We start from the raw sequence: 17,440 nt of genomic DNA on the forward strand, positions 1-17,440 counted from the left end.
GTATAAAAATGCTATTGTCTTATCTCGTAATGAAGGAGCAGTTATTTTGAATGATGAAAAGTTTAAAAAGATAAGTAATAACAATGAAAATAGAGCTTTTGTTATTGGTTCTAGTCATAGTATAAGCAATCCACATGAAAATAATTAGAAAAGAAATACTGTATTGAGTTCGAGATCACGAGTAGACTTTGAAAGTAGAGAATGCTACGATTATCATGAGAAGGGCCACATTCAATATTATTGTATTGAGATGAAATAAGATTTTACAGAATTTAAACAATTCAAGAAGAGTCATGAAAAAAGAAAAAGAAATAACTACTGCAATTACAATGAATGATGGTGTTAATGGTGAATTTGGATGATGATAAGGAAAAGACAAAAGATTCATTACAAGATGAGTGGTTAATAGATACTATTTTTCCATTTCATATTTGCTCAAAAAAGGAGTGGTTCAATATGATTGAAGAGAAAAAATCCAACTTTCACCTGGTTCGTCCCTGAACCACACTGTATTGAGGGAGGTCAGCTCTGATATTAAATAGTATTATTTACTTTGGCCCAATGGACCTCATGGTTTTATCCTTTGGACCCTTCTTTGAAACTCAAAAGCGTGCTATCTAGGTTAGAGGTTTACCGCCTTATAAGGCTCTTCACTTTTTCCTCCCTTTTCGATATGGGACTCTACTCATTCATGCCCCTCATTTGGACAAAGTCACCAACGAGTCTTATCCCTCCCAGAGGATCACTCCAGCCGAGATCTTCCTTTCCGAACGAGATATTACAGAGGTGCTCTTATGATTATAAATGGTGAGAAAATTGGTGTAAAGAATCTCTACAAATTCCAAACGAGATGTTACTTAGGTGCTCTTATGATTATAAAGGATAAGAAAATTGACGTAAAGAATCTCTACAAATTTAAAGGAATCACATTAATTGGAAGAATGCAAGTTGAGTTAAGAGGCAACATCAATAATCCAAAGTGTATGGAAGCACTAAAGAGAAAATTGACTTTTACTGAAGTTGTGCAAACTAATTTTATTTAAGTTGGAGGTGGAGACTATTAGAGTCTAAGTTCAATTACAATTAGAAATTAAAATTAAATTTAGAAATAAGATAAAAAAGAAAATTTAATAAAATTTAAATTATGAAATTTGTTTTGTTTAATAGGGTGAAATTTAATAAGTTTAGTTGTCGAATTCTGTAAGTTTTATTTGAGTGATTTATGAGGGTGAGAAAAATAATTAGTAGTTGTGATTGTTTTTCTTTAATAATGAATTTGTTTAATGGAATATGCTTAAACCGAATCATGTGTATGTAATTATGTATATGTGTGACACCCCTTACCCGTCTACAGTATAGCCGAGCAAGATATGCCACACAGTGTGCGGAGCACCATAACTTATTTCACAACAATTTACCCTCCATAATTTATTTATTTACTATTCACCAAGTGCAAAATTTACCAATTAGATCATTTATTTTTAAAATTAATTAATCTGAATTTTTCATAAATTTTTATAGAAAATCCGGCAGAGTGTCGGCTGTAAATTGGAAAACAGTTCTTCTAAACCTGTTTAAAAGACACTTCTAATATCGTTTTCAAATTCAGAACTCCAATATACACACATATCAACTCAATCTCCAAATCTCAACACCATTTTCAAAATTTTTGTTCATATCACAATTCGAATCACATTCATGAATATTTTCCAACATTTCATTTTTCAACACAGTATACAAAAAATTTCAATAACATAAAATTTCATATATTTACATTATCACATGATTTCAAGAGTTTGTAATTACAATCAAAACTATTACAAAATGCAAAATACAAAATACAACCCAAGGTCCTAATGTCCTACCAAGTGCACTGCAGATATGAGGTGACTCTGGACTCTGTGCAAATCTGACAATTCACCCGATCTGAGGTCTATTGGACTCCCCAGCTATGTCTCCAGTACCTGCGCGTGGCAAAAGCGATGCGCTAAGCAATTCTGCTTAGTGGTGCCAAAATAAAATAACTAAAATAAAATAAATATGCAGAATGTATGTTGAAATTTTATGTAGACTTAGTTTCTAGCATTTATTGCAGTATTATTTGATTAAAATTTGGTAAGATTTATTTTGATTGCCCAAGTAACTTATACTAGTCGACTAGACTGAATAAACGAGTAAACTGGTACTGAGTACCAAGTACTTCAGGCCATCACACCATCGGTCACAATGCGTCTCCCGATGTGCAACAAAATAGCTAATAAGCTGTAATAAATATTGGGCACAAGGCCAAGTATCACACTGATATCAGAATGGCTAAAAGCCATAAAATCACAAAATGGCATAATGCCATGTGTAGTACTACTAACTGAAACCTATTGGCATGCCAACTTATCCAAACCAATCTTACTAGGTATACTAGGGCATATTACACTTTTAAATTTTTAAAATTCTTGAAATTGAAGTTTAAGTGTTACTATTTATTTAATTAGTCAACTAAAATGTTAACTTTTTCATAGACAATAGGTATATTGATTCTAATATCCCCAACATACCACATTTTGCATTCTAAAGTTGTTGGTATTGGTTACCAATATCATTTCAAAGCTTAGTGTTAGTTATTCACAATTTTCAAATTTTAAGCACTAAGTTTACTGTTCTATTGATCATTTATACAGTAGGAATTTGGCAAAATTGTCTTCATAAAAGTTGTTCCTTATTGTGTTTAGTTATATTTCTTTTTTTAAATCACTCCATTTGGAGTTTTGTAACTCAAGTTATGGCCTAAACACCACAACTGGCCGGATTACAAATTTCCAGATTTTTCTGGGCAGAACCAATTCTACAGGTTTTATACATTGATTGCAGGTCAGTTTTTGGACATATTATGGTCAAAATTTAGGTTTGGTTTCTTCATGAAAGTTGTAGGTCTATGTCTCAGCTATCTGCTAGTAAAATTTCAGGTCAATTGGACCTTTCTACACTGAGTTATGACCAAATAAATAAATATTATTCATTTAGTCATTTTGCCTAGGCAGAATGCAAGTCACCCAGATTAGGACAATTTTTAGGTCAACTTGGTTTGGTTTTTTGGGTAGGGTTTCTTCACCAAAGTTGTGCCATTATGTGTCTTGTTTCATTTCCAATTAGTCTTGCACCAATTGAACTTACACAACTCCATTTATAGCTGCCCAAACTTGCTGGACTCACACCCAGTCCTGCAGGTCACCAAGGGCAGCACACCTAGCTTCAATTCTCAAGACACAAACCGCTTCATTTCTTAATCACACATAACCAAATGGTCACTAATTGACCATTAAAACTTACTTCTACCATTATATGAACAAAGTCTCAAGTTTGTGTCCAAACCCTAACTTCTCCATTTCAAATTCAGCATTTGTTTACATTTCATTATCTTACTCGAGACTACAAGGAAAATTTAATCAATCGGTACACACAATTTTAGCTCGTTAAGCAAAACGGAGGGCATTTGGGTCATTTCTTCTTTAGAGATAATTTTTGACCAACTTGTCCATTTAAGTAAGAGAATTATATGACATAAAATATGAATAAATAGTGATGAAAAATTTATTAAAAATGAATAGAAAGGGAAAGAAAAGAAAATGAAGGTAAATTGAATTTATTACATAATGCTTATGTAAGCATGAGGTAATAACAATTTTTGGCCAATCAAAATTAATAAATACATTCATAATACATTAAAAAGAGGAAAAAGAAGTCAAAAATCTGGAAACCACCATCAGCCATCTTCCTCCCAAAGAAGCCGCACCATAGCCTTCTTCCATTGCCAAGCTTACCAAAGCTTGAGTTCTTTGGTTTTTCACCAACTAAAGCCTAAGTTCCCAACACAAAATCTTACTCTCTCACCTTAGTGAAGCTTTTAAGAGCAAAAAGAAATAAAAAAGAAGAGTTCTTACAAGCTTGGAAGTGACTCCATTAGAGGTTAGTGACCAAACTTATTCTTTTTCTTTCAATTCATGTTGAAGGAGTGGAATTGAATGCAAATTTACAATAAAATGGAATAAACATCATGTGTATGTTCTTCTTAAAATTTCAGCAGTCTTGTATTTGGTAGGGTTTTGAAGATTTTATTATCATTGGAACCCCAATAATCCTTTCCTGAGGTCCCAAAAATTATTTCATGAAATTTTCCCCGGGTTTAGGGTTGCTAACGGCCTTCACCGTCACTTTCCCTTCGGGTTACTCATCCCTGGGGTTACGGCTAATTTAACCTTAGTGCATTTCATTTCTAAAAATTTTTCCTTAATTTTTCTGATCATTATTTGGTTTATTTATAACTATTCACTTTAGTCTAATTATAATTTCAAATATTCTAGCTGTTTGAACCGACATTGGTCACCGGAACAATAGACTATACGAACTAACTAAAGTGAGGATGTTACAATATGTGTGTGTTTTGGCTGCCTGTGATGTCCATTGTTTACAGTAGTTATATATATATATAAATATAAAGAGTAATTACAAAAAATAAAAAAATGTCGGGGAGGACATTTTACTATTTTTAGGAACGATAAAAGATATTTCTCATTTAGTAATATACAAACTTTTAAATATTACGTGATGCCGTAGGAATTGTTATTTTTTATATTTATCATACTATTATGATTAATAAATAAGAAAAAATATTTGTATTGAAAATATATTTAATTATATTGCATAATAATGTAAAATATTATATTTACATGGAGAAAAAGGGAATAACTCACCTTAGAGACAAGAGAAAAATTCCATGTAAATATAATATTTTATATTATTATGTAATATAATTAAATATATTTTTAATATAAATATTTTTTTATTTGTTAATCATAATAATATGATAAATATAAAAAATAATAATACCTGTGGCATAATGCAATGTTTAAAAGTTTGTGCATTACTGAATGAGAAGTATCTTTTATGGTTTATAAAAATAGTAAAAAAATCCCCCTTATCCCTGACATTTTTATTCTTTTTAATTACTCTTTATCTATATGTGTGTGTTGGGAGCATTTTTAATATATTAATATATTTTATTATATTATAGTTATTATATTATATTTAATATATTAATATATTTTATTATATTATAGTTATTGTATCATATTTACATTATGTATATATTTTTTCTATTATTTATTATTTATCAAATTATTTATTAATTTATAATAAAATTATTTATTAACTTATATTTCTATTTATTATTAATTTAATTATTATTTTATATTAAAATTAAATTAATTATTTATTTATATAAAATTAATTATTTTATTATTTATTATATATATATATATATATATATATATATATATATATATATATATATATATATATATAAAGAGAATTAAAAAGAATAAAAAAATAAGGAGGATTATTTACTATTTTTAGGAACGATAAAAGATAATTCTCATTTAGTAATATGCAAACTTTTAAACATTGTGTGATGCCACATGTATTATTATTTTTTATATTTATCATATTGTTATGATTCATAAATAAGAAAGATATGTATATAACTACTGTGAACAATGGACATCACAGGCAGCCAATACACACACATAATATATATATATATATATATATATATATATATATATATATATATATATATATATATATATATATATATATAAAGAGTAATTAAAAAGAATAAAAAAATGTCAGGGATAAGGAGGATTTTTTACTATTTTAAGGAATGATAAAAGATACTTCTTATTTAGTAATATACAAACTTTTAAATATTGCGTAATGCCATAAGTATTATTATTTTTTATATTTATCATACTATTATGATTAATAAATAAGAAAAATATTTATATTGAAAATATATTTAATTATATTACACAATAATAATAAATATTATATTTACATGGAATTTTTCTCATCCCTAAGGTGAGTTATTCCATCACTGCCTTCACTACCTCTTAACAGGGTCGTGAATAAATAAAGTTTCACTACCTCTTAAGAGGGTCGTGAATAAATAAAGTTTGTGCTTTTGGTGGCAAATCTAGTGATATATTGGAGAGGAATTTCTTAGATCTATGTTGTCTTTATGGTTTGTCATCTTGCATGGGTCTTTGCTATGGTTTTGCTTAATATTTGTTCTAAGTGTGACTTGTAGGTGGTTTAAGGTTTGCTTTGTGAGGCTGGTATCTTGGGGACGTACATGGCACCATTCTTAGTTTCCCAGTCCCTCAATAGCTAAAAGAAAGTGAAAGTAATAAGAACTCTACCAAAGTCTCCTCTGTTGGTTCTCCAGCAGCTCCATAGCCTTGGTTCTTCAGACTCAGTTTTGGACACTTGTGGTTTTTAGGTGGCTTTATGTGTTTTGGGGCCACCTACTTTTAGTTTTCAACCTTGCATAGCCATTAGTCTTTGGTGTTTCATGAGTGATGAACCTCCTCGACTTCTGTTAGTGAGGGCACAACTCCTCTTTAGTTATAGTTGCCCTTTTTTTTTTTTTGTCAATAGATAGATAAGATTCAATGTAGTAGAATGACATAGGGCCCATTACATAGGATGGATCCATTAAGGATGGAATATTACATGATAAAGGCTCGGGCCTACAATTTAAAAAAAGCTTAATCTTAAAATCAGAAATCAAATAAGCCCAGCTAACCAAGCCCGATAACCCAAATACCCCATCCCATAGAAATCCTGAGCATATTAGGTATTTGACCTGAAATGAACCTAATGTGGCACTTCATTGAAACCGTCTTCCTTAACACCACTCCTCACCAGGCTTAGCGATCCATCCTCGGGACAAATCTAGCATGCACATCAGCATTAGAAAACCTCTTCAAAGCTAGAGGTGGCAACAATGCAACTGTTGTAATGAAGCATACTTGGAGCAATCCCTTACCTAGACATGTCCCAAGGATCTCCCAACAGTTCAAATAAGGTCAAACATAACTAAAACTCTAATGGCTGTAGATGATTGATAAGCATAATGATGGTGTTCTTTGGCATCCTATTCGAACCTTCTGAGCCAACCTCTCAGATTGCACCTTGTGATCTACCACCACCATTCCTCCTTGAAACATGCAACACCAAGAACTTGTGACCTACTGAAGAAGCGGAAGCATGAAAAACATAAGTTTAGATTATTGAATTTAAAAATTTTTAACATAGGGTCACATGCATCATGCAAGATTCATTTTTATCTATTTGATTTCAATGATAAACAGCATATTAAAACTTTTTTAATATATTTTTGGATCTATATTTGCCATTTAAGATTTTAAAACTAACAGATTAATTCATTAGAACCCTAGATTAGATAAAAAAACAAGTGCACTAACCTTTTTGATGCACTGCAGTGTGTTTGGCACCTTTGGGATGCGCCTAGGACACCAGATGTTGTCCCTTCAGCTTGTCCACACCAAGATCACCATTGGCAGTCCCTTGAACAGCTTCTCAAGCCTTTCCAATAAATTAGAAATTCAGGTTTTACCATTTGAGAGATTAGAGATGTATACAGGACACTAGAAACGATTTCTAGTATTTTTAATTCAAGAGATTATTGGCAAATCTCTTTAAATTGTTGAGAGATGAAGAAGAAAAGAGGAAATGCACTCCAAGGGTGGCGGCACCAAAGAGAATACAGCAGCTTGTTATTTTTCTTTTCATAACAACACATTATACAGCTAGGTCACTACTTAAAACCCTTGCCACATGTCACCTTCTGATTGGCTCTAGGTTTAATTGACCCAATCACATTGTGCCAAGTGTCAAACCTATATTTAATCTTAACTTTGATCATCTTACATGATGAAAAGACATATGACAAGCTTATGTGTAGTACCATATGTCACCATCTCATGGTGTCACATGTCACCATGTGAAATGACTAAAATACCCCTGTGTCTTAATTTTGAGTTCTCAACTATAAATAATTATTTCTCTTCTTCTAATCAATTTATATCAAATATAAATTAATTAATTAATCTCTATTAATTAATTTCTCATAATTAAATTCATATTTAAACACTTTAAATATAAATTTAACTTATATTATACATCCATTAATCTAGATTTTGTTTCAAGCCATGCTAGGGACTTTGCAATCTAATTGCAAATCAAACATATTTAATTAATCAATTAAACTCTTTAATTAATTAATTAAATCATATTTAATTTGATAATTACTTATGTATGTGTGTGACTTACTAGGCTCATCACTAATTGGCAATAAGACATGATATCAACTCTTAATATCATCAGAACTCTTTCTTACTATAAATGATTTCTCTAAATCATTTTATGTAACTCATAAACCATAGTTAACACCTAGCATAGCATGCCATGGCCACCCAATTAGTAATAAAATTTACCTTAAATGAATCTATAATCATATGTTGTCATGCACTAGAATCTCTTTATTACAATATCTCAATTCGAGCTGGAGTCATAGTTTATGTCAAACCCCATTTGCTATGAATATTATGTTCTCTTTTAATTTCAGTTATTGATTAAAAAGATGTTCTTATCAGAAACACTTTTCTGATTAAATCTATCTGTCCTGGCCAGGAACTTGAAACATCAAGAACAATTAAATGAACATAGGATTTTATCCCTATTTACTTAGGGTAACAGATTCCATCTTGATCAACACCTACCTCAATATATAACTAGTAGGAGCCAACACATGCCTGTATACCCATATACAGTACAAGTATGAAAGCAGTATCAAACTCAAACCACCTATATACAAGATAACTGTGCTACCTCAGGTCTAAAGATTATATGCACTGATATGATTTATGACAATGCATTGACAAGAGTAAACTCCATGTGCTTATCATAAATGTCACTGGTTCAACCTACTTATCATGTATAAGTGCCTATCATGTTTGTTACATAGCATGAGACTCACCATTCTATCTTATTTATATCTCATATAAATAACTTGGGAACAAACATGATTGCAATCTTTTTGGATAAGTAATGTCTTTATTGTGAAGTATCCTCGATTGTGAACTATCCTCGATTGTGAACCTATTTATTATACTTTGTGCTAGAAATACTGTCACTCATATTCTTAATAACTTAAGAATAGAATTTCTAACAAAATATCAATCGACCTTTTCTATTACACATAAATATATTATGTAAACGGAAAAGTAAAAATGCCTTTTATTAATAAAAACATGTACAATATACCTACTAAATGATATGCTCTAGACCATGCTACTAACACCTGAAAGCAAACCCACACAACTACAAGAAAATAGAACTAGATGAAATAAGCAGCTCAAGATTAAAGACACAAAGAGTTTAAGATGGGTAGATCCCCTAAAAACCCTTTCCATTAATGCCCAATCTATAGCAAAAAGCATTCTTATTTATCCATAACCCAATTCTGCCTAAAGGGGGAGGAAGACCCACTATTGGAAATGGAGGATGAGGACCCCCTGCCCTAAGGGGTAGGGGAAGTTGCTAGATCGACAAGAGAAGAAACTGAGAGCCTCAGGGACGAAGGAAAAAGCCAAAGAGAAAAGAAGGCGAGTTTCATTTTAGGAAAAGATTTAGCTATTCCCTTATTGATTAGGACTTGTTCTAGTTGCCCTTTAGTTTTGATGAATGCTACCTTGACTAAGGCTTTTTTGTAATTGGGCTGAAGTTTTTTAAAGGTTTTTGGGCCATAGACTGTAATCTTGGGATAATTTTTATAGCATATCTTTGATTTTTACCCATATTTTATTTTTATCCATTAACTTTAATTTGTTGCTAAAAAAATCTAAACCTTATTGTTTCATAAAAAATTCCTCTAACATGTAATAGCAAATTTCTATATTAAAAAATCTCTTTAAATTACAATATGACATATACAAATGCAATTTCACCAATAGTATGATGTATACAAATGCAGTTTCATATGGTAAAGGATAAATCCTCCTTTTTTTTTTCTTTTCTTAGGAAGCAAACTGTTGTAATGACATTTATATTTTTATGATAAATTCAAATGGTGATTGAAATGATTAGTATTTTTTTAATGTAAGAGGAAATGAGATAAAAATGTAATTTCATTATTTTCTTAATTTGAAAACTTGTTATAATATATTGGAGGAATTTTTGTAAAATAAAATTAAAAATTAGAAATTTTTAGTAATAAATTAAAATTAAGGGACAAAAAGAAATAAAATTAAGGAATGACTTATAAAAATTTCTTCTAATCTTGCATGAGTTTCTGCCTAGAACTATTTTTTTTTTGGAAAAAAAAAATGCATATTTCCTCAGTCTCATTTCATTAGCTTTTTAAGATTTTTGTATAAAATTAGAGAAATAATTATATAGCATCACTTTTATAAAAAAAAACATATTTTTTATAATATTAGTGGAATATAACAAGTTGCTAAGAGGAGATGAATGGGAAAAACAACAAAGAAAGGTAAAATTAAAAAAGAAAGTGAGATAAAAAAACTTTCCTAGAGTAGTTTTTTGTTTTTAAGAAATGAAAAGAAAAGTTGAAATAAGCGACGCGAGAAAAAAAGAAAGATCACTTTCTATTCCTGGAAATTCTTTCTCTGTAATTATTTCCTCTTGAAACGAACAGAAAGCTGTAAAAGTTCAACAGATAAAAGTCTGATGCAGTTCTCCGCTTATTGTTTCTGGTAATTTTTATCAATGGAATCTGCAACGGCCAAATGGGTATTCTCCTTCCTCTATCTCGCCATAATCCTTTTAACTCTCTTCTCTCTACACTCCCAAATCGCTGTCAAATTGGTCATCGGCCACCATAAACCTCGCCTCAAGAGATCGCCCGATCTTCCTTTGCGCTTCCGCGATGATGGCACCTTCAAAATCCTTCAGGTCTCCCTTATTTTTTTGAATATATGTTTGTTTTTATCAATTTTTTTTCTTGTAATTTTGATATGATATCTGTGACTGCAGGTGGCAGATATGCATTACGGGACAGGGGCAGCGACTCGGTGCAGAGACGTGTTGCCTTCTGAATTCGACTTTTGCTCTGATCTTAACACCACTCGTTTTCTTGAGAGGTTGATTCGTTCAGAGAAACCTGATTTAATTGCTTTTACAGGTATAACCATTTTTAATTTTTCCTTTTTTTTTTTGAATGTGATTTCTCATGAATAGATCTTATTACTACATATGGTAGTAGGAGTGATGTGGTAGTTTCTGTTGGTAATGAATGAGGCTTAAGTTGAATCCATCTTATTAGCAGCTTGCCAATTTAATGGTTTGACTTAATGGAAATTTTCAGGAACTTAATCTTTTTTTTTTTTTTTTTTCTAATTGGATATTTGGCTTGCATCGCGAATCCAATGGAAAGACTGACACGTCTTTGATGAAGATGCTATTTTTTTTTTTGCCTGAGGATTTTAGCAAGAGTTATTTTGATTGAGGGTAATCAGAATTAAATTTTTTTTTTCTTTATTATTATTAATTTTTTTTATTTTAATCTCCTTTCAATGGCGGTGATATTACAATTGATATCTTTGGTGGAAGCTGGAACTATAAAGCACTAAAGCTATCTGATAATGGACTTGGATGAATATTTGAGGCAAGGGTTATCGACATGGAATGGAACAACTTTGCTGGTATTTGGGTTGGATTTTGTCTAGGGAAATCATTTTTTTTTTGTTTTAATCTCCTTTTTATGGCGCTGATATTGCAATTGATATCTTTGGTAATTTTTTTTTTCATATATATATATATGTATGTATGTATGTATATTGTTTTAATCTCCTTTTAATGGCGGTGATGTTACTAGGGCTATACATGGGTTGGTGTGGGTGGTTCCATGTATTTTGCCAAACTGACAAAGTTGGTTTTGATAGTATTCAAATAGAAACCAATAAATTAAATTACAAAACCACATTTTCGGTTTTACATTAAATGTCCTTGATTGAGTGGAATGATATGCTTGCATTATAAAGGCTGCACTGATGTAGGGCATGGAACATCTCATTTATGTAATGGCACAGAAGATTGTTTGTTGACTTTTCTGATTCTCAAATACATGCTACACACTAGTGCTTTAAACATAAGCATGCAGCTAGTTTATTGTGTTGCAAGATTCAAAGCTGACCTTGTGCTGAACTTGTCACTTTAATGTTTGGTGTTGGTCTTTGGAAGTAGAGCCACTTCACTTGGATTTAAGGCATGATTTACTTGTTTCTCTGACTGTGTTGCTGAATTGTTGAGGTTGAGGAAGATAATAGCATAAATGGTGTCTTTTTCCTTGGTTTGATGGCAATTTTCTTGTGTGATACAGATGGACTGTTTCATTACATATGCTCATTCTTGTAAAGGATATTCACAAATCATATTGATCCTTGAATCTGTGTATAAAGGGATGGATGAATTAGGCCTTTTTCGGCTTTGGAAAGATCTCCTTGTTTGACATTTCTTAAGGTTAATATGATTTATAAATTTATCTGATATATATGTGAAATGCTGAACTAAGTAGGCACTTTTTTATTTGAATTCTTGTTACTTGTGTATGCTTGACTGGATTAATGGAACTTGTAGACTTTCCTCCTTTGGAACTGGGGCCAAATAATATCTGTTCTCCCCACCCCGGCCCCCCAACCTCCTCCTCCTCCTCCTCCTCCTCCTTCTCCTCCTCCTCCCTCTCTCTCTCTCTCTCTATTTAATGTGTCCAAACTCCAAATGACTAATTTGCTTTCATTTCCTATAAATAGGGGATAATATTTTTGGGACTAGCACGACTGATGCTGCTGAGTCTTTATTTCGTGCTTTTGGTCCAGCTATGGATTCTGGACTTCCATGGGCAGCAGTCTTAGGAAACCATGATCATGAATCTACAATGAATCGTGAAGAGTTGATGTCTTTCATATCCTTAATGGATTATTCAGTATCACAAACCAATCCATCCGCTGAAGATCCCTCTGATACTGGCAAAGGAGGCAGGATAACAAGCATTGATGGCTTTGGGAATTATAATCTCAGAGTTTATGGAGCTCCAGGTTCCATTTTGGCAAACCACAGTGTCCTCAATCTTTTCTTTCTTGACAGTGGAGCCAGAGAGGTTGTTCAAGGAATTCGAACTTATGGTTGGATTAAGGAGTCTCAACTTCATTGGCTTCGTGGTGTTTCTAAGGGATATCAGGTATAACAAACTGAAAAATACTGATGAAACTAAACGCTGGTTTTATGTTTAATGCTTTGATTACACTTATTTATTTATTTTATCTCATGTAATACATATCAACTACTTATACTGCCAAAATATCAGAAAAAGGGAAACAAATATGTTACCGAAGACTTGAATTAAGATAATCAATTAGGATTTTATTACAAATTTATTAGATTATTAGTATAAATGAAAATGAAATATTGATTTTTGTTCAAAATCATATCATGTTCACCTGTATTCTGTGGATTGGCTTGATTAAATATGGCCAATCATGTTTTAGATAATATGATAGTATTCCATAGGACTGTGACATGTTTTTGTGGTGTGGAAGTTATTCCTTACACTTGCTTTGAAACAATAGTAAAAAGTATTGCTGGATTCAGTTATTTTCTTGTAGTCTTTCTTTCTGCCTTGTGCATTTCCAAATCTCACAAGGGAGGTTTCCTAGATTTAGATTTCATTAACATGTTGCAGGTCACAAACTAACAGGGTCAAAAGCAAGATCTTTATCATTTGTCAGAGGCTTCACTTTCACCTAAACCTCCGGCACTTGGTTTTTTTCATATCCCAATCCCAGAAATTCGGCAGCTATACAATCAAAAGGTTATAGGCCATTTTCATGAAGCTGTGGCTTGTTCATCAGTTAACTCAGGAGTCTTACAGACCTTTGTATCCATGGGAGATGTGAAAGCTGTGTTTTGGGGCCATGATCACAACAATGAATTTTGTGGGAAATTAGATGGTATATGGTTTTGTTATGGTGGAGGCTTTGGATACCACGCTTATGGAAGGGCTGGTTGGCCACGGAGAGCAAGGGTCATATTGGCAGAACTTGGAAGGAGTGAGAAGTCATGGATGGGAGTGGAGAGGATTGGGACCTGGAAGTGTCTTGATGATGAGAAGCGGAGCAAGATTGATGAACAAATCTTGTGGGAATTGGAGTAATCAAGATGGCACAATTGCAGGTATCAATGTACCATATCTTGCATGTCATCGTCTTTTTATATCCTCTTTGATAATGAGACATTTCAATGAACAAGCTTAGAGAGTTATAAGTGCTGTTTGATATGAGAAACTGAGTACTATTGTCTTACTTTTGCTGAGAACAAAGCAGAACATTTTGGTCTCGAGCTTGATAATCTATAAAATTGTTGTAACTTGGAAGATTGGCATTTTTCGGGAACTATATTTGGTTGCAAAATTTTAATATTGATTTTACTATAATTCCTAAATTGTATATGATAAAAAAATTTTAATCATCCCTCAAAATCTTGAAGTTTTTTGGCAACATCACAAATGGTAAATGCTATATTTGACGAGTAAGGATTCAAGTGTTAACCTCGTTAAGCCTCAAGGATGCTTATAACAAAAGATTTTTAATTACAATTTATGGACATTTAATGACCATCTTTTCCCTCCTAAAAAGCTTTCTTGTAGCGTTCTCTAACGGTACACTTTCTTCAAACATAGATAAGCCAATTATCCTCTGGCTTATGATTTGATTCATTAGGTAACAGTTGCTCCATGACATTGAAACTCTTCATCTCATAGCAGAAAGTTGTTGGTGTTTAATGAGTGCATTGCATGCACCGTTTTCTCCTTTAGCCAGTAGCTCAGCATGAGTCCCTTCTTCTAAAATCCTTCCTTTGTCAATCACTGATATTTTATCTGCTTTCTGAATGGTAGAAAATCGGTGTGCCACAACCACACACGTCCTACCAACCATTGTTTTCTCCAGTGCATCCTGAACGAGTTTCTCTGAGTTAATGTCCAGTGCACTTGTTGCCTCGTCCAAGAGCAATATTGCAGGATTTTTCAAGATGGCTCGAGCAAGTGCTATTCTTTGCTTTTGTCCTCCTGAAAGTTGCACCTCTTTCTCCACAGTAGGTTGCATATTCATCCTTCAGGGAGCTGCTTATCAACACAGGAACTTAGACAATATTTCAGTCTGAAAGCTGACAATCTACAAAAAGCAAAGAAGGAAATAGCATCTTATAAAATCATGGGCATTTGCAATGGCTGCTGCTTCAATTATTTCTGCTTCTGTAGCATTTTCTTTTGCATATGCAATGTTGTCGTGGATAGTTCCAGTAAAAAGAGTAGGCTTGACTTACCATTACCAACGCCATGTGTGACCTCAAAGTCCTTAGATTATAGCATTTGATGTCAATTCCATCGATTTCCACTAAACCATTTGATGTGTCATAGAATCTCTCAATCAATCTGATAATGGTTGATTTTCCAGACCCACTTTGGCCAACTACAGCAACAACATTTCCAGCATCTATTTTCAGGTTTAATCCCTTCAAAATCATTTGTACTGCTCTTGTTGGGTAGAAGAAATGAACCTCCCTAAACTCTATATCTCCTCTTATCTTTTCTGGATTGATTCCATCTTCACAATAAGAGTTCATTTTGCTCTCTCTTTTCAGAATCCTAAAAACCGACTTCAATGCACTGGTGCCTTTTGATAGATCTGCTGTCATGCTTCCTGGCTCTGCTATAATCCTCCTTGTGGACACCAGGATGAAAAACGTTTGAAAGAGGTGCTTTTAGGTGATCTTTTGATGGAATAGTAGTCTCCCACAATACCAGAACATTAGAGCAGCATTTGCAGCACTAAGGAACTGTGCGATAAACAATCCGAATCCTGCATGCCAAGATTGCTTTTGGCTTCCTTTCTTGGAGCTAATCTGTGCAAGCTCAAACAATTTCAGAACTTTTTTCTGGGAGTAGAATGCTGTAACAATTCTTTGGTTCGCAACTGCTTCACTTGCTAATTGACTGCTCTTTTTCTGTGGTTTCTGTATTTTCTTAGACATGGTTCGCATTGTTATTGCTTTCATATGGAAGGCACCATTGATAAATGGTTGCAAAGAAATAGCTACAAGCCCAAGTCGCCGTGATAACGTCATACCCAAAACAACTACCAAAACCGCTCCCGAAACTGCCTGAGCTAGCAATGATAAATGATCGGTGACAAGAGTTCTAACCATGGTTGCATCTGTGGCCAGTCTTGAGCATAAGGCTCCACTGCTGTTGTCTTCTTAATCAAACCACTCAACCTCAAATGTCAAGATTTTGCTGAAGAGTGTCTCCCTGACCCTTCTTGTTAAGCTCTCTCCCTCAATACCAAAATGGTAGTGTTGAATTACATTGGAGAGAAAAATAAAGACAGCAAAGGCTAAAAATACAATGCAGTACATTCTGTTTTGAGATTTTACCTCAGCAGGATTGCTAGCAAAGTAAACAGCTAGGAGTGCACCCAAGCCGAATGAATGCAGTGGCTGAATCAATCCATAGTCACAAACTGCTATGCAACCGATCAAAGTCGACTTCCACTCAGGTGCTGCCATACCTATTGCTTCAAAGATGGGGAGCTACAACCATCGTCTTTCTGCTGATTAATTTGCCTGTGATGACTAATACTTTGTGCTAGAAATGTGTATGTTATTTCTTCTGTGCTGGTAACTCCGTTTTTAGCAGAGCTGCTGCTACATTCTACATCTCGACCAACCTTACCGTTCCTATAAGTACTCTGCAGTTGCACCATTATTGAGTATGCGCCATTTGAGTTTTGCAAAATTTAGTCATGAGAGCCTGATTCTACAACTGTTCCAGATTGAATAATTGCAATCAAATCGGCATTGCGCAGAGCAGATAAGCGATGTGCAATTATTATGGTTGTTCGTCCTATGGAGGCTTGGTTCGAGGCATCCTGAACAACTTTTTCGGATTGCAAGTCCAGTGCACTTGTAGCTTCATCAAGCAGAGCAGGATTCTTGGGTTCCTTAGCAGTGCCCTTGCTATGGAAATCCTTTGCTTCTGCCCTAGTGGGTACCCAATTGTCCTACCTGAAAGTGATACGATCATGCAATATTGAAATGCTGATGGTTAATTAAGAGTTGCTAGGATTCAGAGAACAAGTAGAGTACTGGAGCTTGGTCCATTGGGCCATCATGTTTAATCTGGATCAATCTAAAATTGAGATGGAGCAATTGAGCCTATTTTTTCTAAATAAAAGAACGTGTAGCGTGATACCAAATTGCTCAATTTCAAATTCTGCGAAGGCTGAATTGAACCAAATTAAAACCAGTTACTTTGAAGGTAAAGATAAAGGATTGATTTTCACTATTAACCTTGAAAATAAATTGATTACCAGAGTGTCATATCCATGGGGTAATTGTGAGATGAAGTTATGTGCATTAGCAGCTTTAGCGGCGGTTATAACTTCTTCCAATGAGGCCGCCTCCTTTCCCAGAGAGAATGTTCTCTTTGATAGATGTTCAGTATAGGCTC

At 33.2% G+C, this 17,440-nt stretch overlaps 2 protein-coding genes across 3 annotated transcripts; one reads left to right on the top strand and one right to left on the bottom strand.

Moving 5' to 3' along the window:
* Nucleotides 1-10,479: 10,479 nt before the first annotated feature.
* LOC110640068 (probable inactive purple acid phosphatase 28) lies at nt 10,480-14,305 on the top strand. 2 transcript variants are annotated; one of them, XM_021791246.2, is made up of 4 exons: nt 10,480-10,830; nt 10,912-11,059; nt 12,753-13,114; nt 13,631-14,305. In XM_021791246.2, exons 1-4 carry the CDS (start codon nt 10,645-10,647, stop codon nt 14,084-14,086), a joined length of 1,152 nt encoding a protein of 383 aa, XP_021646938.2. In that variant the 5' UTR covers nt 10,480-10,644; the 3' UTR covers nt 14,087-14,305. The 2 variants fall into 2 exon arrangements, with proteins under 2 accessions (XP_021646938.2, XP_021646936.2); XM_021791244.2 differs by having other exon boundaries at nt 10,481-10,830; nt 12,687-13,114.
* A 754-nt stretch (nt 14,306-15,059) lies between these two features.
* LOC131175295 (ABC transporter B family member 15-like) lies at nt 15,060-16,137 on the bottom strand. Its single transcript, XM_058139020.1, has 3 exons — nt 15,734-16,137; nt 15,256-15,652; nt 15,060-15,104 (listed from the first exon to the last, which is right to left on the bottom strand). Exons 1-3 carry the CDS (start codon nt 16,135-16,137, stop codon nt 15,060-15,062), a joined length of 846 nt encoding a protein of 281 aa, XP_057995003.1.
* Between the last annotated feature and the right edge of the window lie 1,303 nt (nt 16,138-17,440).

Source organism: Hevea brasiliensis, chromosome 17 (assembly GCF_030052815.1).
Source record: "Hevea brasiliensis isolate MT/VB/25A 57/8 chromosome 17, ASM3005281v1, whole genome shotgun sequence".
NCBI lineage: Eukaryota > Viridiplantae > Streptophyta > Magnoliopsida > Malpighiales > Euphorbiaceae > Hevea > Hevea brasiliensis.